General features: G+C 68.7%; 5 protein-coding genes across 16 annotated transcripts; 3 read left to right on the top strand and 2 right to left on the bottom strand.

Moving 5' to 3' along the window:
* Window positions 1–1,958: 1,958 nt before the first annotated feature.
* LOC126053418 (RNA-binding protein 4B-like) lies at window positions 1,959–5,815 on the bottom strand. 3 transcript variants are annotated; one of them, XM_049835693.1, is made up of 4 exons: window positions 5,135–5,809; window positions 4,244–4,665; window positions 2,564–3,203; window positions 2,125–2,326 (listed from the first exon to the last, which is right to left on the bottom strand). In XM_049835693.1, exons 2-4 carry the CDS (start codon window positions 4,653–4,655, stop codon window positions 2,227–2,229), a joined length of 1,152 nt encoding a protein of 383 aa, XP_049691650.1. In that variant the 5' UTR covers window positions 4,656–4,665; window positions 5,135–5,809; the 3' UTR covers window positions 2,125–2,226. The 3 variants fall into 3 exon arrangements, with proteins under 3 accessions (XP_049691652.1, XP_049691650.1, XP_049691651.1); XM_049835694.1 differs by having other exon boundaries at window positions 2,224–2,326; window positions 2,508–3,203; window positions 5,135–5,808; XM_049835695.1 differs by lacking the exon at window positions 2,564–3,203 and having other exon boundaries at window positions 1,959–2,326; window positions 5,135–5,815.
* Window positions 3,078–26,948, bottom strand: LOC126053419 (RNA-binding protein 4-like). Of its 7 annotated transcripts, none has more exons than XM_049835701.1 (4): window positions 26,756–26,779; window positions 24,794–25,215; window positions 24,139–24,289; window positions 3,078–3,203 (listed from the first exon to the last, which is right to left on the bottom strand). In XM_049835701.1, the coding sequence occupies exons 1-3, from the start codon at window positions 26,767–26,769 to the stop codon at window positions 24,153–24,155; spliced, it is 573 nt and encodes a 190-aa protein (XP_049691658.1). In that variant the 5' UTR covers window positions 26,770–26,779; the 3' UTR covers window positions 3,078–3,203; window positions 24,139–24,152. The 7 variants fall into 7 exon arrangements, with proteins under 7 accessions (XP_049691658.1, XP_049646846.1, XP_049691655.1 ...); XM_049790889.1 differs by having other exon boundaries at window positions 24,139–24,273; XM_049835698.1 differs by lacking the exons at window positions 3,078–3,203; window positions 24,139–24,289; window positions 26,756–26,779 and adding exons at window positions 20,852–21,561; window positions 22,357–23,055; window positions 26,830–26,948.
* Window positions 5,179–8,115, top strand: LOC126034212 (putative nuclease HARBI1). The gene is made up of 3 exons (XM_049791660.1): window positions 5,179–5,252; window positions 6,207–6,967; window positions 7,676–8,115. Exons 1-3 carry the CDS (start codon window positions 5,179–5,181, stop codon window positions 8,065–8,067), a joined length of 1,227 nt encoding a protein of 408 aa, XP_049647617.1. The 3' UTR covers window positions 8,068–8,115.
* On the top strand, window positions 10,300–13,182 carry CCS (copper chaperone for superoxide dismutase). 2 transcript variants are annotated; one of them, XM_049790899.1, is made up of 8 exons: window positions 10,303–10,503; window positions 11,452–11,524; window positions 11,616–11,753; window positions 11,829–12,006; window positions 12,131–12,191; window positions 12,278–12,355; window positions 12,598–12,701; window positions 12,792–13,178. In XM_049790899.1, the coding sequence occupies exons 1-8, from the start codon at window positions 10,468–10,470 to the stop codon at window positions 12,973–12,975; spliced, it is 852 nt and encodes a 283-aa protein (XP_049646856.1). In that variant the 5' UTR covers window positions 10,303–10,467; the 3' UTR covers window positions 12,976–13,178. The 2 variants fall into 2 exon arrangements, with proteins under 2 accessions (XP_049646855.1, XP_049646856.1); XM_049790898.1 differs by having other exon boundaries at window positions 10,300–10,503; window positions 11,616–12,006; window positions 12,792–13,182.
* On the top strand, window positions 13,169–20,750 carry RBM14 (RNA binding motif protein 14). Of its 3 annotated transcripts, XM_049835664.1 has the most exons (3): window positions 13,169–13,738; window positions 16,474–18,103; window positions 18,605–19,319. In XM_049835664.1, exons 1-3 carry the CDS (start codon window positions 13,393–13,395, stop codon window positions 18,810–18,812), a joined length of 2,184 nt encoding a protein of 727 aa, XP_049691621.1. In that variant the 5' UTR covers window positions 13,169–13,392; the 3' UTR covers window positions 18,813–19,319. The 3 variants fall into 3 exon arrangements, with proteins under 3 accessions (XP_049691621.1, XP_049691622.1, XP_049691623.1); XM_049835665.1 differs by lacking the exons at window positions 16,474–18,103; window positions 18,605–19,319 and adding an exon at window positions 20,199–20,750 and having other exon boundaries at window positions 13,293–13,738; XM_049835666.1 differs by lacking the exon at window positions 16,474–18,103 and having other exon boundaries at window positions 13,293–13,738; window positions 18,605–18,782.

Raw genomic sequence — 26,948 nt, 5'->3', positions numbered from 1 at the left:
CCCCGTAAGCCCGTCGCCGCTCCCTCGCAGTGCTCGGGACGGGGGGCGGCAGGCTGGAGCGGGGGCGGTGAGGGGGCGGCTGGGGGCTCCGGCGCTGTGGGATGGATGGACGGGGTCAGGCGGGGATGGCCCCCCCCCCCCCTTTCAGCCCAGAGCCCCCCCAGTCTGGACTCCCCCCAGCCCAGAGACCCCCAGCCCCAGCCCTGTCCCCTTTCCCAATTCCCCAGCCCCCCCAGTCCCCCATCTCCCAGCTGCCCCCCCGCCACCAGCTGCCCCCCCCCACCCCCCGGTCCCTACCAGGGCCGCCCCCCTCCCCGTCGCAGTCCAGCTCCTGACAGGTCACGCAGTAGAGCTGCTGCTGTTTGTCCTGCAGCAGGATGGTCTGGGGGGGGGGACAGACAAACACGGGGGGGGTCAGAGTGGCCCCGGCGGCCTGTGCCGGCCCCACAGTCCTGCCCCACAGCCCCCAACCTTGCCCCATAGCCCCATTCCCAACCCAGCCCCACAGGCCCATTCCCAGCCCCACTCCCAACCCCATATCCCCATTCCCAGCACCACAGCCCTGCTCCCGGCCCCACAGCCCCATTCGCAGCCCCATATTCCAGCCCCACAGCCCCATTCCCAGCCCCACTCCCCGCCCCGCTCCCAGCCCCACAGCCCCATATCCCCATTCCCAGCCCCACAGCCCCATTCCCAGCCCCATATTCCAGCCCCACAGCCCTATTCCCAACCCCACTCCCAGCCCCACAGCCCTGCTCCCAGCCCCACAGCCCCCAACCCACCCCACAGCCCCAGTCCCAGTCCCACAGCCCCACTCGCAGCCCCATATTCCAGCCCCACAGCCCCACTCCCAGCCCCACAGCCCCATTCCCAGCCCCACTCCCAGCCCCATATCCCCATTCCCAGTCCCCCTCCCGCCCCCCAAGCCCCCCCCAATGTTGCGCACCCCGCAGTGGGGGCAGCACCGCCCCAGCATGCGGTACCCCCGCAGCAGCAGCTGCCCCATGGCCCGGCTGACCCGCTCCTGGCGCCCCCGCCGCGCTTCCAGCTCCGCCGCCAACGGGGACGGCTCCGCGCCTGCGGGACACGGGGGGGGGGGGGGGGGGGGGGGAATGTCACCGGTGGGGGACACACACACACACGCGACACGGGGGGGGGGGATCGTTGGGTGAAGGGGGGGAACGCGGCCACGGGAAACGGGGCCCGGGGGGGGTGTCCCGGAACGTAGGGGGGAGGGAGGGGGTTAGGGGGGCCCGAGTGCGCGGAGGGGCCCAGACCGGCGGGAGGAGGGGGCTCAAGGGGTGGAGGGGGGGCCTCGGGGGGAGCCACGGGAAGGGCTGAGGGGGGTCCGGGACCGGCGGGAGGGGGGTCCAAGGGGTGTGGGGGGGCGGGGGAGCCGGGGGGGGTCTCGGGGGGTCCCGGCCCCGCCCGCACCCGCGTTCAGCGCCATGGTCGCTGAGGAGACGGTGCCGCGCCGGAACTGACGTCACGGGAAGAGGCAGACCCGGATGGGGAAAAAAAAACCGGCGCGAGCGCCAAAAAGAGTCTGGCGGTCCCTCACGGAAATAGGTCCGGCCCGGAAACGGGTCCGTCCGCGAAAGGGGTCCGACACGGAACCGGGTCCGACCGCGAAACGGTTCCGTATCCCCCCAGTTCCCCCCTTCTAGCCGACCTCAAGAACAGGGCTGGGGTGGGTGGGTGTGTGTCCCCTTGTGTGTGTCCCCCAGCCTTGTGCGGGATAGAGGGGGGGGTCCCAGCACTGGGGAGTGACACCCCCCCCCCCCCCCCCCCCAAGGACAGGCAGACACAGGAGTCAGTGAAAACCTTTATTTTGCTGGAAAATTGGATGGGGGAGGGATGGGGGGCTGTGAGCACCCCAAGGGGGAGGAAGATGGGGCCGAGGGGGGGTCCCATCCTCGGGGAGGGGGGTAGTGAAGCCCCAGGGGGATGCAGGGGGTGGGTCTGGGGAAGCTCCGTATAAAAAGAGGGGGGCGCAGGCCGTGGGGGGGGCGAGGGCTCCGTCAGAGGCCACCGGACCTGGAAGAGAGCAGAGAGGTGAGAGGGGGGGCGGGCGCCGGCCCGGGGACGGGAGGGAACAGACGGACGGTCAGACAGGGACCCGGCGGTGACAGTGGCAACGGCGCCCACTCCGGCGAGGGGGGCGTGGGGTGCGCGGCCCCGGTGACGAGGGAGGGAGCGCGGCGGTGACGGCAGCGGTGGCCCGGGTCACGTCTGACCTGACGTGGCGGGATCCGGGATGGGAGGGGGAATCCGGGGTGTCGGTGAGTCCCCAGTGGTCTGTGGTGGTCCGCCGCAGTGTCGCTTCCTGCCAGGGGAAGGCTCGTTACCTGCCAGAACCGGTGTCACCAGACGGGACCAACGGCCGCCACGGTGCCCGGCATCAACCCGACGTCCCCGGCGAACGCCGCTCGCCCCGCTGCACCAGGTGGGAGCCGAGCTCCCTCGTCGGCAGCGCCGGGGCCGGCCCGCCCGGCGTTGGCGCTCACCTCTGTCTCAAAAGGCAGAGTACCGCGCCCGCTCCCCGTAGGGGTCCCGCTCGAACCGCTGCATGTCGTAGAGGGAGGCCCGGGCCACCGAGGAGACTGGCGACAGCTGCCCACGCTCGTATGTGTACGCCTCTCCGACGGTGGTGGCCGCGGCGGCCGTGCGGCGCAGGGGGCTTCTATCCCGGGTGTAATAGGTGGAGGAGGCGGCCGCCGCGGCGGCGGTGGCGGCAGCGACAGCCGCCGCCGCGCCCGGGGTCGGCAGCAGAGCTCTATCGTACGCGTCTAGGGTGGTGGGGATGCGACTGGCCATGGCTGTGGTGGCGGCCATGGCCGAGGACTGGACCTGGGAGTACTGGGCGTACTGGGAGTACTGGGCCATGGTCTGCTCCGCGTAGGCGTCGTACGCAGAGGCCGTGGCGTAGGAACGGACGCGGTAGCGCTTGTAGTAGTCGGCCATCCCGCCGTACGCCTCATCGTAATACACGGTCTCCCCATAGCCCGCGGTGTAGGGAGTGCGCACGGCTCCGTACTGCTCGTTATAGGCCTCGGCAAAGTCCGCCACTTGCCCCGGGCGATCTACCGGGCACTCTTTAGACCAGTGCCCTTCCTTCCCGCAGCGGTAGCAGCCGCTCTTGTCTCCCATCCCGGGCGCCGTCCGGAGCCGGCTGGTGGACAACTGCACGCGCATCCGCTTGCCTTGAGGAAAGAGACGCGAGAGGGGAGAGGCTGTGGTTAACCGCGGAGGTAGGGAGGGTGCCCGGCGCTGGCCGGCACCTCTCCCGGGGCTCCGCAATGAGCCGTCAGCCAGGCCCTCTGCGGGCAGGGAGGGAACCGAACCGCCTCTGCCTGTGCCGGCGACCCCGTGCCCCGCAGAACCAGGGTGGATTCGCCACAGATTCGGGTGGCACCGCGAGCCAGGGCAGAGGAAGAGCCGCCCCGGCACCACCCGGACACGGGAAGTGGCACTCGGGCACCGACACGACACCGCTGGGCACTGCCTGTCCCGCACCAGGGTCCACCTGCAGCTCCCCGGCTCCGGTTTTCCCTTCATCGCCCTTTTTCCCCCCAACTTCGCAGCCTGCCAGCGGCACAGACCAGAGCAGGGATGCCCCACACGTCCCCACTGCGCCACAAGCCCGGGAAGAGGTCCCGGGGCAGAGCTCACACCAAACTTGCCATTTTTGGAAGAAATCATACCCTTTTCCTACAAAAACCACTGCTGCGGAACCGCTCTGTGTCCCGAGACAAAGCCACCGTGCCAACACCGACCCCGCAGACAGACCGCCAGCGCGGGAACACAGCGACACGGGAAGTAGCGCGGCGCTGCTGGGAATGAGGTGGGTACCAGCAGAGGGACACGGCTCTCTCCGAAGCCACGTGCCAGCACCACCCGCCCCCCAGGAGCCAAAGCCCAGAGTGCCAAGAAGATAAAAAAGGCACCGTATGCTCCTGGGGCTGGAACGTGGCGGCGGTCGTGACCGCGCTGGTTGCCCCTTGCAGCATCAGCTGCTGCGGCCACCGCGCGCAAGGTCTGGTGCCAGGTGAGTGACAGCGGCGCAGATCCGGCCCCGTGCTGGTGGAAAACCCTCGTGGAGCGGCACCAGGGAGAGCAGAGCTGGAGTAGGATCTCCCCCGTGCACCGGCACAGCCCTACCCCTTCCTCTCCTACCTGACCTGCTCCCTCCGGGCCCAGCCCGGTGCTACCTATCCCAGCCCAGGGCTGTGGCCTGGATCACCTTGGAATTCTGTGTTATCCAGCCCGCGGATGGCCTCCACCGCGTCCTCCGCCCGCTCCATGTGAACGAAGGCATAATCCTTGACGATGTCGCACTCGATGACGGGGCCGTACTCCTCGAACTTGGCCCGCAGCTCCAGGTTGGTGCAGGCGGGGCTGATGTTGCCGACATGCAGTTTGGTGGAGGCCTTGCTCTTGTTCTTGCTGGCCTCCACGTTGATGCAGACACCGTGCAGCTTGTGGTGGTGCAGGTTGCGGATGGCGTCCTCAGCCGCCGTCTTGTCCTCGATGTGGACGAAGCCGTAGTTCTTGATGATGTCGCACTCCAGCACCTTCCCGTACTGCTCGAAGAGGGACCGGATCTCCTGCTCCGTCGCCTCCCGCGGCAGGTTCCCGATGAACAGCTTCACCATCTCGCCCAGCCTGAGACGGGGGAGGACGGGGAGGGGGGGAAGCAGCATCTCAGGGGGTGGCTCAGCCGAGACACCCCCCACACACCGTCCCCGGCTTCACAGCGAGGGGCCGGAGGTCACCCCCGGGCCCAGACCCGCTCCCCTGCCCTAGAAGGGGCCTCTCCCTGCGGACAGAGCCGGGGGAAGACCCCCACCACCCTCCTCCGCGGACTCTCCGGCGGCTGGGAGCCTTCCCAGGCCCCGGGAACACGGAGGGGTCGGCTTGGGCGCGGGGTGAGCGAACCCCGCGGCTGGGACGCCCCCCCAGGCCCCGGCTCCTCTCAGAGGGGCCGGAGCAGACCCCGAGCCAGGAACCCTCCCCGCCCCCACCGGGTCCCGAGCGGAGCCCCGTCCCATCTCGATTCCCCTCCGGGGCCGCAGGGCCCGGGCTCGGCCCGGTTCCCCCCTCCCCAGGCAGGGCCGGGCCAGGGGGGTCTCACCGCGGCACCGCGCTCCCTCTCGCCGGGACGGTGACGGCGACAAAATGGCGGCGGCTTCGGCTCCGCCCCCGCGGCTCCCCTTTTCCCCCGGAGACCCGCCCACCGCGCCCGCTGACTGGTGAAGATCGGACCGGGGGCTCGACACGATTGGCCGAGCCGCCGCGGGGACACCCGCCGAACCCCGCGCCGGATGACGTCACGCGTCGGAGCACCGCCCGTCCGGACGTTGGCCAATCGCGTGTGAGCGGCGCGCCGGAGGTGAGAGAGCGGGGCCGGAGCGGGGAGGCGGGACCTTCCGGGCACGTGAGGCCGGCGGCGGCCAATCGGGGCGGGGAGGAGGGGCGTGGCCTGGCGGCGCGGCGAAGGCCTGCGGGGTCGGAGCGCCGGGAGCGGCGGAGCGGGGTCGGCCAAGGCGGGGTCGCGGGGGGGGCCGGGACCCACCGCCCCCACCGGGATTGGGACCGGGACCTGGGTCGGGACAGAGCTGGCAGGCCGCCCCTACCGGCACCGGGACCCGCGGGCCTCACCGGGACAACCCCTCCCCCGCCCGCCCTTCCCGGGGCCTTGCCGTCACCGGGACCCCCGGCGACCGTCCGGCCCCTACTGGGCCTAGCCCCGCCCCTTCGCGCCCCGCCCCTTTCCGCGGGACCCGCCCCTCTCCCTAGAGCCCTGTCCGTAGAGCCCCGCCCCTAACCTAGAGTTCCGCCCCTCTCCCTTGGGGTCTCGCCCTTCACCTTTGAGCCCGCTCCGTATAGCCCCGCCCCCTCCCTAAAGTCCCGCCCCTCTCTCTTTGGGCCACGGCCTTCTCCCTAGAGCCTCGTCCATAGAGCCCCGCCTTTACCCCGAGAGCCCCGCCCCTCACCCATTTGGGCCACGCCCCTCTCCCTTTGGGCCACGCCCTTCTCCCCAGAGCCCCGCCTTTACCCCGAGAGCCCCGCCCCTCTCCCTTAGGGCCTCGCCCCTCCTCGCCCAGCGCCGTTCTGCGCGCAGCCCCGCCCCTCCCGCGGAAGCCCCCGCCCCTCCCGCCGAAGCCCCCGCCCCTCCCGCCGAAGCCCCCGCCCCTCCGCCGAAGCCCCGCCCCCGGGCCATGTCGGACTCGGTGCTGCTGCTGCGGCGGGTGCGGGAGCGCGGAGCGGGGGGGGGGGGGAGAGGCGGCGACGAGCGGGGGAGGTCCCGGGGGGGTCCCGACCCCCCGCCGCAAGCGAGGCCGACGTCGTCGGTTCTACCCCGAGCACCGGGTGTACCGGGCGCGCTGCTCCTTTCTGGACCTGAGCGAGGAGCAGGTGCTGCGGCGTTACCGGCTGGACAAAGCCGCCATCGCCGGGCTGTGCCGGGAGCTGGGAGCCGACCTGGAGAGCCTGACGGGTCGCAGCCACGCTCTGCCGGTCGCCGTTAAGGTCACCTCCGCCCTCACCTTCTTGGCTTCCGGCTCCTTCCAGACGGCCACGCGCGACAGCACCGGCATCAGCCAGTCGGCCATGTCCAACTGCCTGGCGCAGTTCTTGGAGGCGTTGCAGCGACGGGCGGCGCGGTATATCGCCTTCCCGCCGACGACCGCTCGCGCCGGGACGGTTGCTGGCGCCTTCCCCGGGGTGTTGGGTTTGGTGGGCGGCATGCACGTGGCGTTACGGGCTCCTTCCGAAAACGAACCGGCTTACCGCAACGCCGGCAATTACCACTCCATGAACATGCAGGTGGTGTGCGACGCCGCCGGCACCATCACCAACGTCGTGGCCAAATTCCCCGGTTCTTGCCCCAACGCCGCCGTCCTGGAGAATTCGGCCTTGGCTCGGCTGCTGGAGGGGGCTCGGCCGGACGGCGCCTGGCTGCTGGGTGAGGCGGCGTGGGGGGGTCCCCGAGAGAGGGTGCCGCGGCCCCAGAGCCGTGGTGATGGTGCGAAGGGTGGTTGGGGAGGCACAGGGGTCTTGGGGGTGGGCTCTGGGGGTCATTTGGGGGTCTGGGGGGCTATGAAGGTCATTTGGGGGTCTCAGGGGTGACCCGGGGGTCTGGGGGTGATTTCGGGGTTTGGGGGTGACCTAGGGATCTGGAGGAGACCCCGGGTGTCTTTGGGGCTCTGGGCATCATTTGGGGGTCTCAGGGGTCACCCGAGGGTCTAGGGGTGACCTGGGGGGGTCTGGGTGAGATCCAGGGGTCTGGGGGTGATTTGGGGGTTTGGGGGTGACCTGGGGATCTGAGGGAGACCCGGGGGTCTGGGGGTCATTTGGGGTTCTGGGGGTGACCCGAGGGTCTGGGGGTGACTTGGGGGTCTGGGGGAGACCCGGGGGTCTGGGGGTCTGGGGGTGATTCAGGGGTCACAGAGGTGACCTGAGGGTCTGGGGCTGACCTAGGGGTCTGGGGGCGTCCCTTAGGCCCAGGGGACCCCCAAACCACCCCCCCACCCCGGCACCGGGGGGACGCACCCGTCCCACGCCATCGCGCGTGCCGCAGCCCACTTGCCCTGTGCCACTCTCCCCCCTGGAGAGGGGGAGGGTCCTCACCTCTCTGACCCCCCCCTTCCGTGTGCGTGTCCCCCCCACCCAGGCGACCGGAGCTACCCGCTGAAGCCGTGGCTGATGACGCCGATCGCGGCGCCCCGCGGCGCGGCGGAGGAGCGGTACAACGCGCTGCACCACCAGGCCTTGGCCGTCCTGCGCCGGACCCTCGCCCTCCTCAAGCTACGATTCCGCTGCCTGGACAAGGGGAGGGGGTGTCTGCAATACGCCCCCCAAAAAGTTTGTCAGATTTTTTTAGCCTGTTGTATTCTCCACAACATCGCCCTACGCCGGCGCATGCCGTTGGAGCTGCCTGAGGGGTTGCCCCCCCCCGAAATCGAGCCCGACCTACCCCTGCCGCCCCCCCACGGGCAGACGTCCAGCGAGGCGCGGGCCGTGCGGGCCCGCATCGTCCAGCAGGTCAAGGACGGCCTCGGCTGAGACACTCCCCCCCCCCCCCCAAAATCTGGGGGGGCTCTGGTCCTCTGAGGGTGGTGTGGGGGGACTCTGAGCCCAGATCCGTCCTCCTCCGCCAAGGTTTACGTTGGGGGGGGACACAAAAGTGGGGGGCAGCCCCCGTCGTCTACAAAGAGGCGGGGCTGCCTCCCCCCGTTTGCTGTGAGGGGGGGGGGTCTCCCCGTTCCCTGCAACAAGGGGGTGGTCTCCATTCCCTACGAGAAGGGGGGTGTGTCCCTCCCCGCTCAAGGACAAAGAGGGGGGGTCCCTGTGTGCCCCCCCAGGGCCTGCCGCATCCCCCAGTGCTCCCCGTTTCGGCGCTGACACCCCCCCCACACCTTGTCCGTGCTCGTTTCGGGGTGAATAAATGTATTTTTTCAGCAGCGGTGCCTGGGTGGGGTTCGGGCACTGGGACCCCCCTGGCAAAGGGAGGGGAGGACCCCCGCAAGGCTGCGCTCCCGTGGTTTATTGACACCCCGGCGTTTTGGCACCCACCGTGCCGGGGGGGGATGCTGCGGCTGCCCCCCCAGGGCGGCCTGGAGAGCCCTGGCCCGGCGGCGCTGCTGCAGCTGGTAAAGCATCTCCACCACATCCCAGCGCATCTTCTCGGCATAGGGGCGTCCCCGGAAAGTCACCGTGTCCCCAAAACTGTCCTGCAAGTGTCGCAGGGCAGGCGACAGCCGCGCCTCGCACCGGGCCAGTGCGGCGTGCAGGCGGCCGCGGGCATGCGCCTCGCTGGCACGTTCTGTCGCTGACGCCGGGCCCCTGCGGAAGAAGCGTCCGGGGTCAGAGCCGCGCTCCTCCAGCCGCTCCAGCTGCACCAGCAGCAGCTCCCGCCGCAGGATGCCGTCGGCCGCTGCCTCCCAGGCCTCCAGTGCTGCCGGCAGCCGCGCCAGGGCCCCACCGGCACCATACTTCACCGCCATCTCCAGCCTCTCCCAGCTGGGGACACTCAGCGCGGCCCAGAGCCGGCACAGGCGCCTCTGCAGCCGCTCCAGCCCTGCTGGTGCCGGTTCCGGCAGCGCCGGCTTCCACAGCCCCTTCTCATATGGCTCTGCCAGTGCCGGCGCCGGCTCGTGGTGCGGCTGTGGGGCTTCCACCGGCTCCTCCTCACCGTCACTGGCATGCAGGTGGAAAATGGCATGGAGGAAGTCAGAGCTGGTGGCCGCGACGAACTCAAGGTAGTCATGGAAGAGGTAGGTGCTTTGCCGCTGCCTGTGCTGGCCATCCCCGTGCTGCGGCCTCTCACCGGCATTTTGGCATTCGAAGAGGCAGGCGTTTTGCTGCTGCCCGTGCCGGCCATCCCCATGCCATGGCATCTCACCAGCATTTTGGCGTTCCCGCTCACCTGTGGGGAGTAGATCTGCCACGGCAGCTGCCGGCTCGACCAGGGGATCGCAGTGGAACTGCAGCCGCTCGGTGGGGATGGCCCTGCCCCTGCCCAACTCCTGGTAGAGCTCCTGCACGCCCAGGGGATCTGGCCCGGTGTCTTCCCCAGCGTCGCAGCACAGTGGTGGGTGCAGCCGCAGGGTCACCCCTTCGGCAAAGGCCCTGCCCAGCGGCAACTGTGGCCCAGCCACGCTGGGCCACCGGAGCAGTTGCTGGCCGGGGTGCTGAGGGGCCAGCGGGACCCCCAGCTGCGGCGTTGGCAGCCGCAGACCCCGGAGCTGCCGGAGCCGTGCATCGTCCTCATTGCGGCGGGTGAGAGCTGCCAAGAGCGGCGGCAACAGGCACATGGCACTCGCCTCCCTCCGCTCCTCGCCGGCCTCTCGCCGCGTCAGCCGCAGCAGATCCGCCGTCACCGCGAGGGCGTCCGGTGGGATTTTGGGGACCGGCTCTTCCTCATGGGGCATCACCAGGGATGGCGGCGGTGACACCCCCGGCAGCCGCCTGCCCTCCCTCTGCTCCGGCAGCGAGCAGCGGTGGCGAAGCCCGGCGGTGCCAGCACGGCTCTCGGTGGCGGGGGGCTCCGGGCGGGGGGCGCCGGTCGCTCCGGGGGTCCCTGGGCTGGTGGCGGAGGTCGGGGGCTGCAGATCAGGCCCCCCCCCGAGCGTCCTGCAGCCCCCCCAAACCCACGGGGAGGCCTCTCCTCCTGCCCCCCCCCCTCCCCCGAGCCTCCAACTCCCCCTGGGGACGCTCAAACCCCCCACTCCACCCCGGCGGACCCTCCCCCGACCGGCAGCCCCCCCCCCCCCCCCCCCCCCCCCCGGCTCCGGTGGGACCCTGCGGCCTACCGCGCTGTCGCCATGGCGACGGCACGCCGGAAGTGGCTCTGCCGCCAAATCCCTCCCCACCCGGGTCATCCACTTCCGGTCCGTCCCCAGTGAGGTCCGGCCGCCCCCCGTGACCCCGCGAGTGGTTCCGGGTCGGGCGGAGTCCGCAGCCATGGCGGCGCCGGGGCCGAGCGGGAGCAGCTGCCGGGTCAGGGCCCCTTGCGCGGGAGCTTTGGGGGTGCAGGGCTCTTTGCACGGCGGGTTTGGGTATTTAAGGCCCCTTGCGGAGGAGTTTTTTGGGGATGCAGGGCCCTGGTTACAGGAGTTTTGGGAGTATAGAGCCCTCGTTACATGAGTTTTGGGGGTGCAGAGCCCTGGTTACAGGAGTTTTGGGGGTGCATGGCCCCTTGCATGGGAATTTCTGGTGTTTAAGGCTGCTTGCACGGGTGTTTTGGGGGTGCAGGGCCCCTCGCAGGGGAGTTTTGGGGGTGCAGGGCCCCGGGTACCCACGTTTGGGGGTGCAGGGCCCTTTTCAGGGGAGTCTTGGGTGTTTAAGGGCCCTTGCAGGGGAGTTTTGGGGATACAGAGCCCTTGTTACATGAGTTTTGGGGGTGCAGAGTCCCTTGCAGGGGAGTTTTAGGTGTTTAAGGCCCCCTGCACAGAAGTTTTGGGGCTGCAGAGCCCTGGGCTCCCACGTTTGGGGGTGCAGGGCCCCTTGCAGGGGAGTTTTGGGTGTTTAAGACCTCCTGCACAGGAGTTTTGGTGGTGCAGGGCCCTTTGCAGGGGAGTTTTGGGGGTGCAGGGCCCTGTTTACATGAATTTTGGGGGTGCAGAGTCCCTTGCAGGGGAGTTTCAGGTGTTTAAGGCCCCCTGCAGAGGAGTTCTGAGTGTGCAGAGCCCTGCTTACAGGAGTTTTGGGGGTCCAGGGCCCCTTGCATGGGAGTTTTGGGTGTTTAAGGCCCCTTGCAGGGGAGTTTTGGGGGTGCAGGGCCCCAGGCACCCATGTTTGGGGGTGCAGGGTCTGTTGCACGGGAGTTTTGGGGGTGCAGAACGCCGGTTATGGGCGTTTTGGGAGGAGTGCAGGGCCCTGGGCACCTGCTTTTGGGGGTGTGGGGCCCCCTCACTGGGTGCTGACCCCCCTCCCCTTTCCACACAGCTGGAGTTTGCGGTGCAGATGCAGTGCCAGGGCTGCGCAGACGCCGTGCGGTCAGCACTGCGGGAAGCCCCAGGTAAGCCCCCCCATGTTCCCCAGCAGCCCCAAAGTTGGGGGACACCCTACTTGCCCCCCCCCCCGTCATCAGCCCCTCTCCCTCCCTGCAGACGTGCAGCTGCTGGAGCTGCGGCTGGAGGCGCAGACGGTGCTGGTGGAGACGACGGCGGCAGCCGAGCGGGTGCGGGAGCTGCTGGAGAAGTCGGGGCGCCGGGCGGTGCTGAAGGGGATGGGGGGCTCCGATGACGGTAAGCGGGATTCGGGGGCGTCAGGGAGGGGGAACACGTGCGCGGGATTTGGGGTGCCGACGAGTCTCCCTGCAGCGAACCTGGGGGCAGCAGTGGCGGCGCTTTCCGGCCCCGGCGCAGTGCGGGGCCTGGTGCGGTTCCTGCAGATCTCGCCGACGCGGTGCCTGGTGGACGGCGCCGTCGATGGGCTCCCACCGGGTCCCCACGGGATTCACGTCCACGAATTCGGGGACCTCTCGCGCCCCTGTGACAGGTACCACAGTGGCGGGGGGGGGACGACGCGACATGACACGACATGGGGATGGGGACGGGACACCCCCGGGTCTGGGGGTGCAGGCACCCTGGTCTCACCCTGTGTCTCCCCCTCACCCCCGCAGCTGCGGGGACCACTTCAACCCTGACGGCGAGTGCCACGGGGGACCCCAGGACCAGCACCGGGTGAGCTGGCGGCCGTGGCCGCTCCGTGGGGCTGAGTGGGGGGCTCCCAGACCCCCCCTCACCCCTCCCGCTGTGCTCCACTGCAGCACATCGGGGACCTGGGGAACATCTGGGCTGATGCTGAAGGCAAAGCCAGCTTCCGCATGGAGGACTCGCGCCTGAAGGTGAGGCTGCAGGGGGGGCACGGAGGGACCGGCCCCCTCCCACGGCTGTGGGGAGGGTCTGACCCCAGTCCCACAGCTGTGGGGGGTCCAGGCTGCACCCCGCGGCCATGGGTAGGGTCTGACCCCGGTCTCATGGCTGCGGGGAGGGGGTCTGGGCTGTGCCCCATGGCCGTGGGGAGCGTCCAGCCCCAGCACCATGGCTCTGGGGGGGTCCTGAGCCCCCTCCAACTCCCCCCCGCCAGGTCTGGGACATCATCGGGCGCTCGGTGGTGGTGGATGCAGGCGAGGACGACCTGGGCCGGGGCTCTCACCCACTCTCCCGGGTGACGGGGAACTCGGGGCCGGGGTGAGTGTGCAGGGGGGGTCTCTGGGGGGTCTTTGGGGATGGGGGGGGGGACTGCTCACCCCCTCAACCCCTCTCTCCCCCCTCGCCAAGGCTGGCCTGCGGCGTGGTGGCCCGTGCAGCCGGGCTCTTCCAGAACCCCAAGCGGGTCTGCTCCTGCGACGGCGTGACCCTGTGGGAGGAGAGGGACCGGACCACGGCAGCCCCCGGCCCCACGGCAGTCCCCGGCCCCGCTGCAGCTTCCAGCCCCACGGCAGCCCCGGCCCCCCATCTCTAGGAGCCGTCTCCGGGCAGCAATAAACGATAACTCGCTCTGCAGCCTCCACGGCTCTCGGGGGACCGGGGTCGGCTGCTGCTCGTCCCCGCGGTGCTCGGCGCTGCGCGTTCCCCGGGCCCGCAGCGGCCCCTTTAAGGGTGGGCGTGGTCAGCGCGGCGGCCGCCTTGGGGGCGTGGTGGTGGCGTGCCGGTGGGCGGGGTGCGCGCAGGCGCGGTGGTGGCGGCGGGAGAGCGGAGTGGGCGGGGTGCGGGAGGAGCGGGCGGCGCGCAGGCGCGGTGGGCAGGGCGCGCACACGGCGGGCGGAGCGCAGGCGCAGTTGCGCGGTCGGTCCTCCCGCTCCGCGCTGAGGAGACGCCGCCATTTTGTGGGGCCGCCGCGCTGAGATCCCGCTCCCCTTTCCCCGCCGCTGCCGCCACCATGCGTCCCGGCATAAAGCTCTTCGTGGGCAACGTCCCCGAGGAGGCGACGGCGGAGGAGCTGAGCGAGCTGTTCGCCGGCGCCGCCGGGCCCGTGCTCGGCATCGCCCTCATGAAACAGTTCGCTTTCGTGCACCTCCGGGATGAGGCGGCGGCGGCCCGCGCCATCACCCAGCTCAACGGCCACCAGCTGCACGGTCGCCGCATCGTGGTCGAGCCCTCCCGGCCTCGGCCCACCAACACCTGCAAGATCTTCGTCGGTAACGTCTCGGCCGCCTGCACCAGCGGCGAGCTGCGCTCGCTCTTCCAGCAGTACGGCACCGTCGTCGAATGCGACGTGGTGAAAGGTACCGGACCCGCCGCCGCGGACGGGGGCTCCGCACAAGCCTGTTCGCCTCCCCCGGGGCCGCCCCGCAGCCCTCGCCGAGCTCAGTCCCCGCCACAACTGGCTCGCCGCTCACCTCCGTCCTCGGAGCCGCTCCGGCCCCGCTCTTGGCTCGGGTGACCCGTGTTCCGTCTGCCTGGCTGCGGCTCCCCCCCGCCACTTTCCCTATCTCCCCCCCTCCACCGCCCCCGGCCCGATCTGGCGGCGCCCCCGCACACGGAGGAGGGCCTTGGGTCTCCCTGCCGCCTCCCAGCCGGAGCCGTGCGAGCCCTTCTGGGTTCTCCAGAGCCCATCCCTCCTCTCTGCCCCGTTAAACGCCCCCGCCCCCCCCCCCGCCCCGGGGCGCGCTCTCGCCAGCGTTTCTAGCCAGGCCACGTCCTCCATCCTTGCCTGCCCGCAGCCCGGGCGGGGGTAACCCACTGCTGCTGCCTCCGTAATTCTTCCCTGACATGAGGCACTTCCCGTCCCACTGCGACTCTGCTACGGCTTCACCTCCACAAACACGCTCCAATGTGGAGCTAGCCGCTCCCCCGTCAGCCGAGGCGGGAGAGCAGAAGCCCATAAAAAAAACCCCCACACTGTCAAGCTCCTGAGGGGGCTCGATCGGCTCTGCATCAGGGACCCTGCAGTACAGCGTGACCAGAGGGATGGTGTCACCCCACCTTCCCCCTGACCCTGATGGGAAAAGATGTCAGCCCCATGTCACACAGCCAACACAGCTGCTCCCCGAGGTGCCTGTCCCATCCCGTTCCACTCCCCTGCCCTGGCAGCGTCCCAGCCGGCTCCTCCGCCTCCCGGGAGGGTGATGTTGTTGCCTCTGCTCTCTCGTCCCAGGTTGCAGGCCCGCCGGCTCCGTCCCGCCAGAACGCAGCTTCCCAGCGGAGCCCGTCAGAAACCACCCCAAACCCACGCCAAAAGTTTCTGGCATCCCCTTGGCCGGTGGCCAATTTGTGGGGTCCCCCATAGAGGGGCGGGGGTGCTGCGGCCGCCTGAGGGGGCGGCAGGAGGGCTGGGGGGTGAATGGAGGAGACATCCCCTCCTTAGGCTGCTGGAGCGGGATACGTGGATGTGGAACAGGAGCCAGGGAGGGGTGGGATGGCGGAGCAGAGGGGGCACGCGCGGGAGAGTGGGTGAAGCAGCACTGACGTTTAGCCGGAGCTTGAGGTACCAGGATGGGGTTTGCTCAGCGAGCAATGCTCTAAGTACGCCACGCTCCCTCGGATGGGCTGCCCTGGCCGAGCCGTACGCCGGCCTTCTGGCCGTAGGCTAAAGTGGGCTGTCGCCAGCGGCACCAGTTCTGGTGATCCCTGGTCCAGGACTGCAGGGGGGATGCCGCGGGGTTGCCGAGAGGAGCTGACCTTCCACCCCGTGCCGGCCTCCCGGACCCGTCGTGCCACGGGGGCAACCCCCCAGCTACTGCGGTGGCATCCGAACCCCAAAACTGTTGGCCTGAGAGCCACGGGCGGCTGCTGGACCTGGCGTGGGCACAGTGTCGTGGCAAGAGCCATGCTGGGGGACGGGCGGGTTGCCTGCGGTGTTGCGGGTGACCCGCTTTCCTGCCGCAGACCCGGCACGGTCACTCCGGGTCCCGCTTCTACCGCTCCTCGCCTCGCTCTCCATCTCCTTTCCGACGCCTCTCTGCTTCGGTGCCGCGTTCGCGCCGTGCTGCTCGCCCGGCTCCTCACCTTGGCCCGGGTGCTCGGCTGGGTGTGCGGTGCCACAGGTTGTGCTCGGGTGCTCTCCTCTTCCTTCTCCCCCCTCTCCTCTCCTCTCCCTCTCCTCTCCCTCTCCTCTCCCTCTCCTCTCCCTCTCCTCTCCCTCTCCTCTCCCTCTCCTCTCCCTCTCCTCTCCCTCTCCTCTCCCTCTCCTCTCCCTCTCCTCTCCCTCTCCTCTCCCTCTCCTCTCCCTCTCCTCTCCCTCTCCTCTCCCTCTCCTCTCCCTCTCCTCTCCCTCTCCTCTCCCTCTCCTCTCCCTCTCCTCTCCCTCTCCTCTCCCTCTCCTCTCCCTCTCCTCTCCCTCTCCTCTCCCTCTCCTCTCCCTCTCCTCTCCCTCTCCTCTCCCTCTCCTCTCCCTCTCCCCCTCCCTCTCCTCTCCTTCTCCCCCTCCCCTCCTCTCCCTCTCTCCTGTCGCTGGCGCTCCATCCCCCTCGGCCGTCTCAGTGGGCGCCGGCCCTCTCTGGCTTTGCTCCGCTTACTGGTGGGATGGCCCAGCTGAGCCCATGGCGCTGGCAGGGCCACATTGCCCTCCCGGGGCTCTTGGTCCCCAGGTGCCAGAGGACCGGTAGGGAGGAGTTGCTGTTGGCGAGAGGCCGCCGTGCTGCCGGGCAGGGTGCTCTGCTCCCTTGGCGCAGGGAGAAGCGGCTGCAGGGGGCATGGGCAAAGGGAGGGACAATGCGGGGGAAAACAGAGCAAAAAAGCGGTGATGGGGTGTTCCTGAGCCAGGGGACACCGGGCGGGTGGCCAGGCTCGTTAGGCTCCGGCCAAATTAATGGTGGGGCAGAAGCAAACGAAGGTGGTTCTGTCTCTTCGCTGCCGCAGCAGCAGCGGAACGGGGCTGGCAGAGCCCGTCCCGGTGCCTGTCCCGCCGCTGCCGAGCTGCACACTGCCGCGGTCCCAGCGAGGCTCGATAAGCGTTCGATCCTGTAACGAATTGTCTTTTCTCCCCCCACTGATAACCCTCTGTCTGCTGCTTTATCAGACTATGCATTTGTTCACATGGAGAACGAAGCAGATGCAAAGGTTGCCATCGAAAACCTTAACGGGAAGGAGGTGAAGGGGCGCAGAGTGAACGTGGAGCTCTCCACCAACGTCCAGAAGAAGGGCGCGGGCCAGGCCCTGCCGCCCGCCCTCGGCCTCGACAAGAACAAGAGGATCGGCCTGGAGTACCGCGAGAAGTTCCAGCCCAAGATCGAGGGCTTCGACCAGCAGCGCCGGGCGGCGGACGCCGCCTTCCCCTCGGCCGCCACTGCCGGCTACACCGCCGCCTCCTCCCTATATGATTACCAGCAGCGCTTCGGCACCAGCGGCGCCGGCAAGTACGAGGCCTTTGAGGCGCAGGCCAGGCCGGCCTCCCCCTCCTACTTCGGGAGGGACCGCAGCCCCCTCCGGCGCTCCCCCACCCGGGCCGGCTACGCGGCGGTGACGCTCCCCATGACGGCGCAGCCGGCCGCCTACCGCGCCCAGCCCTCTGCCTCGCTGGGGGCCACCTACCGCGCCCAACCCTCTGCCTCCCTCGGTGTGGCCTACCGCCCGCAGCCCACCACCGGCCAGGCCGCCTCTTACCGCGCCCAGCCCTCCGCCTCGCTGGGCAGCGCCTACCGCTCCCAGCCCTCTGTCTCCCTCGGCGCCTCTGGCGCACAGCCCGCCGCCAACTCCCTCGGCTCTTATGGTGCCCAGGCCGCCGCCTCCTACGGCGCACAGCCCGCCGCCTCCCAGCTCTCCGGCTACGGCGTCCAGTCCGCCGCCCTGGCCTCCTCCTACGGGGCGCAGGCCGCCTCTGGCTACTCCGCCTCCTACAGCGCCCAGGCCGCCGCCGCCTACGGCGCCCAGGCCGCCGCCGGCCCTGCTGCCTCCTACGGCGCCCAGGCCGTGGCCACACACGTGGCCTCGTACGGCGCCCAGGCTGCCGCCGGCCACGCCGCCTCCTATGGCGCCCAGCCCGTAGACGGTCACGCTGCCTCCTACGGTGCCCAGCCTGGTGCTGCACTCTCAGCCTCCTACGGCGCCCAGGCCGTGGCTGCACACGCCACCTCCTATGGTGCCCAGGCAGTGGCCGGTCACACTGCCGCCGCCTACCAGCCCGTGGCTGGCCACTCGGCCTCCTACGGCGCCCAGCCGGCGGCCGCGCTCTCCGCCTCCTACGGCGCCCAGCCCGCTGCCGGCCACTCCGCCTCCTACGGCGCCCAGCCTGCCGCCAACCTGCCCGCCTCCTACGGCAGCCAGTCCGCCGCCGCCGCGCTCTCTGCCACCTATGGCGCCCAGGCGGCCTCCTCGCTGGCTGCCTCCTATGGCAGCCAGGCCGCCGCCGCCTCCTACAAGGCGCAGGCCTCCGCCCCGCTGACGGCCGCCTACCGGGCCCAGGCCTCCGGCTCAATGGCGGCATCCTACCCGGCACAGCAGGCCTCCTCCGCGTCACTGGCGGCCGCCTACCGAGCCCAGCCGGGCAGCGCCTACGACGGGCCGAGCCAGCTGGGGCAGCAGGCGGCTTCCTACCTGGGCCTGTCGCAGGCCGCCGCCGTCGCACCGCCCTACGAGCGCACCCGCCTCTCCCCGCCTCGCAGCGCCGCCTACGACGACCCGTACAAAAAATCATCCGCTCTGGCAAAAAGGTACGGCGCCGGGCCGGGGACGGATGGCCGCGCGACTCACTCCACACCGCCCCGGTGGATGCTGGCGCCCGGCTCGGGGCTTACTCTTGGCTCTGGCGTGGCTCGCTAACGCCTGGCGTGCAGAAGGGTGGGCACCACGTGCCGGTCCATGGGCGCAGTGGCTCTGCTCCTGCGGCGCAGACCCCGGTGTAACTCCCTCGCCCGGCTTCCTGGGGGGGCACGCGCTGCGGGGTGGGGATGGGGGCTTCGTCCGGGGTGGGGGGAGCCGGCGGCATGCGCTCGCTGGCAGTTGGGCCTCCCGTGGCACCCAGCACCTGACCCGCGGGTGCGCCAGGCGCCGCTTCTCTGTCCTGAGCTGCCGGCTTTGCCTGCGGCACTTCCTACCCACAGCTCGGCGGTGTCATGCCACCGCGGCGCGTCCCCCAGCAGGACGCGGTCGCCGCCGGCAGCGGATTCAGGCGGCCTCCCCCTCATTCACCACCTGTCTCTTCTCTCGACCAGGTATGGTTCCGAGCGCCGTCTGTCTGACCTCTCAGATTACCGCCGCTTAGCGGACTCGCCGCTCGCGTACCGCCGGTCGCCGACAAAGTCCCCGATGGATTACCGCCGCCTTCCAGAAGCACACGCCGATTACGCCCGTTACTCGGGCAGCTACGGCGATTACCTGCCCGCCACCCGCGTCCACTCAGGCTACCAGCGTCGCCTCTGAGCCGGGCGGCACCGGGACGGGGTGGGGGGTTAAGGCCGCTTGCGTCGCCGTGGGCTCGTACTCGGTGCTCCGCCTCACCGCCCGCCGCCGCACCCGGCGCGGTTCGCCGCCTCCGGCCGTTGTCCCCGGGGCAGGGACGGTTATTTTTTAGCTGCTTTTTCTTTGTTCTTTCTCTTTTTTTGAGTTTTTTAGAAGGATCCGCGGTTACGGTTGGAAAGTGTGCTGTGCTTCCGTGGGGGGAGCAGGCAACGGGTGCGCGGGTCACCAACCTCTGCCTCTGGCTCCCGCCGTAGCGTCGTGGAACCGTCTCTCGCTCGCGGCATGCGTGGCCGTCGGCACCACTGGTGCTTGGTAGCGGTTTATAACCTGAGCAATTGCTGCCACCGAGCAGAGCCTGCGCTCTTTTATACCACGAGTTCCCCTTTGTTGGGTTTATTTCCCCCTTTTCCAGCATCAGTCCGCGGCGCAGCACCGGGCTCAGTGCAGCAGCGAGGTTTTGTACGACTAAATAAATGCTGGGCTCTTCACCGTTTCCCAACCGTCTCCCGTCTGGTTCTTTCCCAGCCCGGTGCTTCGGGGGACCAGCAGTGCCATCAGTGCCACTGCCATTCTGGCGAGGGGCCGATACCACCAGCATGGTGACACGGCCAGACCCATGGCTGCTGCATCCGTCTCCCTGCTCCCGCCCTTGGCTACGGCAGCCAATTCCCGGTGGCAAAGTCACCGACCGCCTCAGGAAACACTGGTTTTGTGTAGTTGGGTCACCCGGCGCCAGTCCCAGCTGCAGCCCCAGCACCAGTAAGTGCTGGAGCCGCTTTTCCGCTGCAGAGGAGGCAGACTTGGAGCACGAGCAGCATTTCACCCATAGCAGGAAGTGCCGGAGCGTTCCCGATGGCACTGCTGAACTTGGGCAGCAGCGGCCCGACTGTACGCTGTGGTAAACGCACGCAGTCACCGGTACACCACCCCCTAACCTGTGCTCGGTGCCTTTTTTTGGGTGAGAACAGCTGATTTTGAGAGGAGAAGCCACATGCACGCAAGAGCGAGGTCGGTGTTTGCTCCCGCCCCGGTTTGGCTGTGGCGGCCAGTTGTGTGTGTATCGCTCAGCACTGCTGGCACTGTGTGGCAGAGCCGGCTGCTGGCTTGCCCTGGCTGGTCGTGCCGCCAAAATGGCCATTGAAGTCTCTGAAAGTGTTTTCCGTCACATCATCTCTCCCCTGAGCCAGGGATGGGTCGCGATGTAGTCCTGGTTGGTTAACACAGGTCGTGCCATGGGGGGAGGATGGCTGCCTGCTGCTGTGCCTTATTGCCTGGGCTGGGGCTCGTTAACCGCTGTGGTAATTAGCTGGGCAGAAGAGTCTAACGCTTCTCCCCCTCGTTTTCCAGGGCAGGCACCGGGGGATGCGCACCCTCAGGTCCCGGGACCGTCCCTGAGCCCACCCCGGTGACGGAGGAGCCCACGGGTGATCACACAGAGGCAATTAGCGGCTGATAAGATGGAGGCAATTAGTGGAGGCGGAATTGCCCTGGAAACGCAGCAGCTGACGGCAGGCAACGAGCTGAGCTCGGGGCTCCCACCACAAAACCTCAGGGCCCAGAGAACGGCCGAAGGGCTGGGACATCGACCAAGGCACGGTCCCAGGCTTAATGTCATTACTTAACGAGCACCGAGAGGCAGGGGGAGCAGCACAGGCCATTTGGGGACTAACGAGCCAGCCCTGGGAAGGTTAATTAGCAGGTAGTTTCAGAGGTGCTGCCCCTGAGGGAGAGGAGGAAAAGGAAGGACCCCAGTGGGGCGCAGGAAGGGGGCAGAGGGGGGTGCACAGGGGCACCAGGATGAGGGGGGGGGGGGTGTCATAAAAGCCAGGCCCCGTTCGTTAGCTAGGGCAGCACAGGGCCCTGGGGTCCCCTTTTGGGGGGCTGGGGTACCCTTTCAGGTGGCTGCCCCCCCCAGCTCATCTGCCCCTTCGTTTGCAGCACAGACCCCTGTGGGGAGCCGGTTGGCAGGCAGGGCCGCAGGCAGCACTGGTAAGTCCACGAGGTTACAAGCTGGGCTGGGGGAGGGGGAAGTTGAGTCCAGAGAAATAACCGGTCCCGGAGCCAGCGGGGTTTGTTAAAAATTTGAGTTTTATTTTACCGGAGAGTGGGGTTGGGGGACGCTAAACGCCACGGGGGGCGTGGGGTGAGCTCCAAACACAAGGTTGGCCCTCCCACACCGGCGCGGTGCAGGGGCAGCGCGGCGTGGCGGCCTTGAGTCGGCTACGTCATTTCGTATTAAAAAGCTACAAGTGGATTTATTCATCCTCTTCAAAATAAAGAAAAAAAAAGAAAAGAAAGAATAATAATAAAGGAAGCTCCAGCGAGGGAGCAAGCTGCTCCACGCTGGCCGGGGGCAGGAAAAGCAAAGCAAAGCAAAGCTGGCGCTGCGGCTACGGCTGCAGTTACGGCTACGGCTACTCTCGCTCACGACCTGAGCCTAGACCAGCTAGGGGAGGGGTGGGGGCCCCCAAACTACCTGAAAAGCAAATCCTGGCAACTGAGAACAGAAAGCTGGGGGGGGGGGGGGGGGGGGGGGGGCGGCCGGGGGGGGTCGAGCTATTCTGACCAAGGCTGGGAAGAAGCTGAGCGTCCGTTAGGAACAGACTCGTTAGCTGAACCCGGCTGCGCTTTGAAGCCCGGCGCAGCACAAGACGCGCGGTGCCGATTCAGTGTGCGACGGGAACCCGACGTCCAGCCGCAAATATCTTACCTGAAAGAGAAAAGCAGAGTTGGCGCAAAGCGCCTGGTGCAGGCGCCGGTCCCCGCGCCGGCCGGGACCGTGCCGGGGACCATGCCGAGCCCCGGCGGGCACCCGGAGGAGCTGCCGGCTTCCTGAGAGCAACCAGAGTCCTGACACGGCGGCGGTGGGGGGCTCTGCGGCCACCCCGTGCCAGGGGGATGCCAGGAGCCCCCAAGTCTCCAGCTCACCCACAGCAGTGTGCCAGTGGAAGCAGCGATCCCGCGCCAGGGTGGCAGCCGGGCTGCCGGCGGCTTTTACCAGGCAGAGCCTGGGAGCCATCCCCAGACAGGGGCTACTCCTGGGGGATGTGCGTGGCAGCCACGGCACACGGGGCTGGGGCCTCTGTGGGAACCCCCCCCACCCCGCAGTGACTGTGCCAGGATGGCACCTCGGCACAAGGGCTCAGCACCAGCTACAGGGAGGGGCGGGGGTGGGAGGGGCGGACGCTAATCAAAGGCAGCGGGAGCCCCAAGGGCCAGCCACTCACGGCAGCAGCACCAATTGCCATGGCAAGTCCTCGCCGTCCGCCCTGCGCCGGGCAGAGCGGCCAGAGCCAGCGCCTGGGCTTTAACGCCCGGCAAGACCCCATGTTTCACCGCGACCCTTCATCCCGGCTCGCATCGAGACGCAGACGCTCGACCGGCACAACCAGGGGCTGGGGGACGCAGGCCCCGTTATCTCCAGCAGCCGGGGAACCCCCCCCGCAGTGCCCAGAGGCACCGCCGGTTGCAAGGCGCCGTGCGCCAGACCTGCCAACACGCTCACCTCCGGCTCAAAAGGCAGAGTACCGCGCCCGGTCCGCGTACGGGTCCCGCCCGAACCGCTGCATGTCGTAGAGGGAGGCCCGGGCCACCGAGGAGACCGGCGACAGCTGCCCACGCTCGTATGTGTACGCCTCTCCGACGGTGGTGGCCGCGGCGGCCGTGCGGCGCAGGGGGCTTCTATCCCGGGTGTAATAGGTGGAGGAGGCGGCCGCCGCGGCGGCGGTGGCAGCAGCGGCGACGGCGGCCGCCGCGCCCGGGGTCGGCAGCAGAGCTCTATCGTACGCGTCTAGGGTGGTGGGGATGCGACTGGCCATGGCTGTGGTGGCGGCCATGGCCGAGGACTGGACCTGGGAGTACTGGGCGTACTGGGAGTACTGGGCCATGGTCTGCTCCGCGTAGGCGTCGTACGCAGAGGCCGTGGCGTAGGAACGGACGCGGTAGCGCTTGTAGTAGTCGGCCATCCCGCCGTACGCCTCATCGTAATACACGGTCTCCCCATAGCCCGCGGTGTAGGGAGTGCGCACGGCTCCGTACTGCTCGTTATAGGCCTCGGCAAAGTCCGCCACTTGCCCCGGGCGATCTACCGGGCACTCTTTAGACCAGTGCCCTTCCTTCCCGCAGCGGTAGCAGCCGCTCTTGTCTCCCATCCCGGGCGCCGTCCGGAGCCGGCTGGTGGACAACTGCACGCGCATCCGCTTGCCTTGAGGAAAGAGACGCGAGAGGGAGGCGATCAGTGAGGCCGCACCGAGAGCGTGGTCACAGCCACGGGCGCCAGCGGGCAGCGGGACGGGACCGGCCGCTGCCCCCACCTCCCACCCCACCCCGCAGCCGCGCAGCCTCCGACGGCGCCGGGCACCACGGCAGGGAGCGACCCGGCGCAGGAGGAGCCCACGTCGGGCTCAAGCGGGAGCCGCCTGCCGGCCGCTGGCCACCCGACTTACCAGGAAGGCGCCGCTGGGGACGGGGCTCTGCCGGCGAGGCCAAGCACTGCCCGCGCCGGCCACCCTGGGCTAAGCCAGGACAGGCTCCGGCGGCTCAGCCAGCCGGCGAGCCGCCGACTACCCCGGCAAGCAGCCAAAGACGGCCTTCTGCCGGCAACCGGCACATGGTGGTGCTGCCGCAGCAGCCTGGGGACGGCCCCGCATCAACGGCAAGCTTCCCGCCGGAAAATGCGCCCGCCAGCGCGCTCCTTGCAGCGGCCAGACAGGATGCGACGCCGGAAAACCGCCCCGGAGCAAACGAGGCTTTGGACAGGGGCCGGCTTCAGGCACGGCACGAGGCAAGCCAAGCACAGCTGGGGGCATTTGGTGGTCCCGCGGATGCCCCACAGCCGGGGAGCTCTGGACGCGGCTGTGCCGTCCCGGCTGGAGAAGAGTTTTGGGGGACACCCAGAATTGGGGCAGCGGGGTTTGCCAAAACCCCAGCGGGAACCAGGAGGGCCAAGCCCAGCCCCACCACCGCTCGGGGTGAAGCACCGGACGCCTCCCTGCCGACCCGGCCCGCCCGCCGGCACCGCTTCCGGAGAGGGGACGCGCTCGCCATCAGCGCCACGCCGCCGAGTCTCGGCCGCGAGCTCAAATCCGGACGCTCGGCCCCGCCGCTGCGTTCACGCGAGAGGCCGAGAGGAGGAGGCTGCCAGCGAAAGCGCCCGCGCCGCGTCTCGTCTGGGAGCCGGGCGAGGGCCCGGGGCGGCACGTTGAGAGCCCGAGCGAGCAATGCCGCGTGCTGCCGGCAGCGGGGACACGGCCGGCGCGGGATCGGGCGCCTCCGCTCACCCTCTTACCAGGCAGGGCAACGCTACAAGGGCGGGAGGCAGCCTGGCTTCACGCCGCGCGGGCAGGACCCGCTGCTCCGGCCCGGCAGGACCAGGCGCGGCGGCCGTCGGCACAAGAGTTGGGACTTCGCCGTCGGGATCCTCCTGCGGGGCGGCCGTGCTGGGTTAAGTCAGAGATGGATCAGTCCCGTCCTCCCCCGGCCCAGCCCCAACTGTCCCTACCCTCGCTCTGGCTGCCGCGGCCGCACCGGCAACTGGGAAAGCGGCGCTCAGGCTCCCTGGACAGGAAAGCGGCTGCGCCGCGCCGCACCGGCCTGGCCCTCGTCGCGCCCTGCACGGCACGAGAGGAGCTGGAGTGCAAAAAAAAGACCAAAAAACCCCTCATTTGCACTTAATTCCAGCGAGGGGGAGGGTGGGTGAGCCTGGCAGCGCTGCTCTGCCGCAGAGCTGAGCGCGGCGCCGGCTGTGGTCTCGCCTAAGATCGCCGGCAGGCCGGTCACCCTGGTGCTGCTGCCGCACCCCCAACCTGTGCAGCCGGAGCTGGGAGGGAGTGAAAACTTCTTAACGGGAACATGGGGAATCCTCCCGGAGACCCCTGGGGCTTGAAGCACCAGACCCATCCCTGCTCCCCACAGATCTCGGCCGCGACCCCGGTGCGGATCACCTTGGAATTCGGTGTTATCCAGCCCACGGATGGCCTCCACCGCATCCTCCGCCCGCTCCATGTGAACGAAGGCATAATCCTTGACGATGTCGCACTCGATGACGGGGCCGTACTCCTCGAACTTGGCCCGCAGCTCCAGGTTGGTGCAGGCGGGGCTGATGTTGCCGACATGCAGTTTGGTGGAGGCCTTGCTCTTGTTCTTGCTGGCCTCCACGTTGATGCAGACACCGTGCAGCTTGTGGTGGTGCAGGTTGCGGATGGCGTCCTCGGCCGCCGTCTTGTCCTCGATGTGGACGAAGCCGTAGTTCTTGATGATGTCGCACTCCAGCACCTTCCCGTACTGCTCGAAGAGGGACCGGATCTCCTGCTCCGTCGCCTCCCGCGGCAGGTTCCCGATGAACAGCTTCACCATCTCGCCCAGCCTGCGACAGGGGAGCAGGGGGGAGGGTTAGTGCCGCTGAGACGCGCCATAGGGGGGTGGGGGGGTGGAGGGGGCACAGACCCCCGCAGGGCTGTGCCCCCAAACACCCTAAATCTCCCCCAAGAAACACACCAAACCTCTGCCCTCCTCTCCCCACAGGATTGTTCCCCCCCCAAAAAACCTAAAACCACCCCGAAACCCTGCCATCATACCCCCCCACAGGGCTGTACCCCCCAAAAAACCCTAGAAACATCCTAAACCTCTGCCCTCCCCTCTCCGCAGGGCTGTGCCCCCCCAAAAAACCCTAGAAACAACCCAAAACCCTGCCCCCCCAAAAACCCCTAGAAACACCCCAAAACCCTGCCTGCCCCCCCCGCAGGGCTATGCCCCCCAAAAACCTCTAGAAACACCCCAAATCCCTACCTGCCCCCCAAAAAAAACTAGAAACACCCTAAAACCCTGCCTGCCCCCCTGCAGCGTTGTACCCTTCCCAAAATCCCCTAGAAACACCCCAAAACCCTGCCTGCCCCGTGCACAGGGCTGCAGCCTCCCCCCAGAAAACCCCTACAAACACCCCAAAACCCTGCCTGCCCCCCACGCACGGCTGTACCCCCCAAAAAAACCCTAAAAACACCCCAAAACCCTGCCTGCCCCCTAAAATACCCTACAAACACCCCAAAACCCTGCCTGCCCCCCCAAAAAACCCTAAAAACAGCCAAAACCCCTGCCTGACCCCCCCCAAAACCCCTAGAAACACGCCAAAACCCTGCCTGCTCCCCCCAAAACCCTGCCTGGCCCACAAAAAAACCCTAAAAACACCGAAAAACCCTGCCTGACCCCCCCAAGAAACCTAGAAACACACCAAAACCTTGCCTGCTGCCCCAAAACCCTGCCTGGCCCCCAAAAAAATCCTAAAAACACCCCAAAAACCTGTCTGGCCCCCAAAAAGACCCTAGAAACACGCAAAAACCCTGCCTGCCTCCCCCAAAAGCCTGTCTGACCCCCCAAAAAACCCTAAAAACACCCCAAAACCCTGCCTGCCCCCCCCAAGAAACCTAGAAACACGCCAAAACCTTGCCTGCCGCCCCAAAACCCTGCCTGGCCCCCCAAAAAATACTAAAAACACCCCAAAACCCTGCCTGACCCCCCAAAAAATCCTAAAAACACCCCAAAACCCTGCCTGGCCCCCAAAAAAAACCTAGAAACACCAAAACCCTGCCTGCCCCCCGCGCAGGGCTGTGCCCCCCCAAAACCCCTAGAAACACCCCAAAACCCTGCCTGCCCCCTCCCCGGGCAGAGCCCCGCCCCAAAGCCTACAACCCCCCCTCCAGACACACCCCCCCCCCCCCCGGAGCCAAGGCCCCGCTCCCCCCTCCCCCCCGGGCCTTTCCCCCTCCCGCCGCCTTCCCCGAGGCCTCCGAGCGCCTCAGCGGGGCCGGGCCCGGGCCCAGGTCATCCCGCTCGCCCGGCTCGGCCCCGCGGGCAGCGCTGCTTGCCTCCCCCCCAAAAAAGAAACTTGTCACCCCCCCATCCCTCCCCACCTTCTCACACACATTCCCCCCCCCGGCGCCGCCGCCCCCTCCCGGTACCGGCGCCGCCGCAGCCCCGCCCCCACCTGCGCCCCGTCCGCCGCGCGGTCCTCACAAAATGGCGGCGGCGCTACCCAGCTCGGCCTCCGCCTCCCGCGCTCCCATTGGGTAGGGGAGCTGTCCGTCAAACGGTCACCGAGCACTG

This window comes from Accipiter gentilis, chromosome 33 (assembly GCF_929443795.1).
Source record: "Accipiter gentilis chromosome 33, bAccGen1.1, whole genome shotgun sequence".
Lineage (NCBI taxonomy): Eukaryota > Metazoa > Chordata > Aves > Accipitriformes > Accipitridae > Astur > Astur gentilis.
The sequence above is the reverse complement of the archived record's forward strand: the minus strand, read 5'-3'. Positions and strand labels throughout refer to the sequence as shown.

What these genes read in the sequence shown, in the direction of transcription:
- LOC126053419 (XM_049835696.1), bottom strand. An exon ending in GGATAACACCGAATTCCAAG is followed by an intron (nt 23,056 to 24,793) that starts GTGATCCGCACC and finishes TCTTTCCTCAAG; the next exon opens with GCAAGCGGATGCGCGTGCAG.
- LOC126034212 (XM_049791660.1), top strand. Translation starts at nt 5,179, where the DNA reads ATGGCGGCGGCTTCGGCTCCGCCCCCGCGGCTCCCCTTTTCCCCCGGA. An exon ending in CCCACCGCGCCCGCTGACTG is followed by an intron (nt 5,253 to 6,206) that starts GTGAAGATCGGA and finishes CCTCCGCCGAAG; the next exon opens with CCCCGCCCCCGGGCCATGTC. An exon ending in GGACGGCGCCTGGCTGCTGG is followed by an intron (nt 6,968 to 7,675) that starts GTGAGGCGGCGT and finishes CCCCCCACCCAG; the next exon opens with GCGACCGGAGCTACCCGCTG.
- CCS (XM_049790898.1), top strand. Translation starts at nt 10,468, where the DNA reads ATGGCGGCGCCGGGGCCGAGCGGGAGCAGCTGCCGG. An exon ending in GACCCCAGGACCAGCACCGG is followed by an intron (nt 12,192 to 12,277) that starts GTGAGCTGGCGG and finishes GCTCCACTGCAG; the next exon opens with CACATCGGGGACCTGGGGAA. An exon ending in TGGAGGACTCGCGCCTGAAG is followed by an intron (nt 12,356 to 12,597) that starts GTGAGGCTGCAG and finishes CCCCCCCGCCAG; the next exon opens with GTCTGGGACATCATCGGGCG.
- RBM14 (XM_049835664.1), top strand. Translation starts at nt 13,393, where the DNA reads ATGCGTCCCGGCATAAAGCTCTTCGTGGGCAACGTCCCCGAGGAGGCG. An exon ending in CGAATGCGACGTGGTGAAAG is followed by an intron (nt 13,739 to 16,473) that starts GTACCGGACCCG and finishes CTGCTTTATCAG; the next exon opens with ACTATGCATTTGTTCACATG. An exon ending in TCATCCGCTCTGGCAAAAAG is followed by an intron (nt 18,104 to 18,604) that starts GTACGGCGCCGG and finishes TCTCTCGACCAG; the next exon opens with GTATGGTTCCGAGCGCCGTC.
- LOC126053418 (XM_049835693.1), bottom strand. Translation starts at nt 4,655, where the DNA reads ATGGTGAAGCTGTTCATCGGGAACCTGCCGCGGGAGGCGACGGAGCAG. An exon ending in GGATAACACAGAATTCCAAG is followed by an intron (nt 3,204 to 4,243) that starts GTGATCCAGGCC and finishes TCTTTCCTCAAG; the next exon opens with GCAAGCGGATGCGCGTGCAG. An exon ending in TCCCTCTACGACATGCAGCG is followed by an intron (nt 2,327 to 2,563) that starts GTTCGAGCGGGA and finishes TTCCCCTGGCAG; the next exon opens with GAAGCGACACTGCGGCGGAC.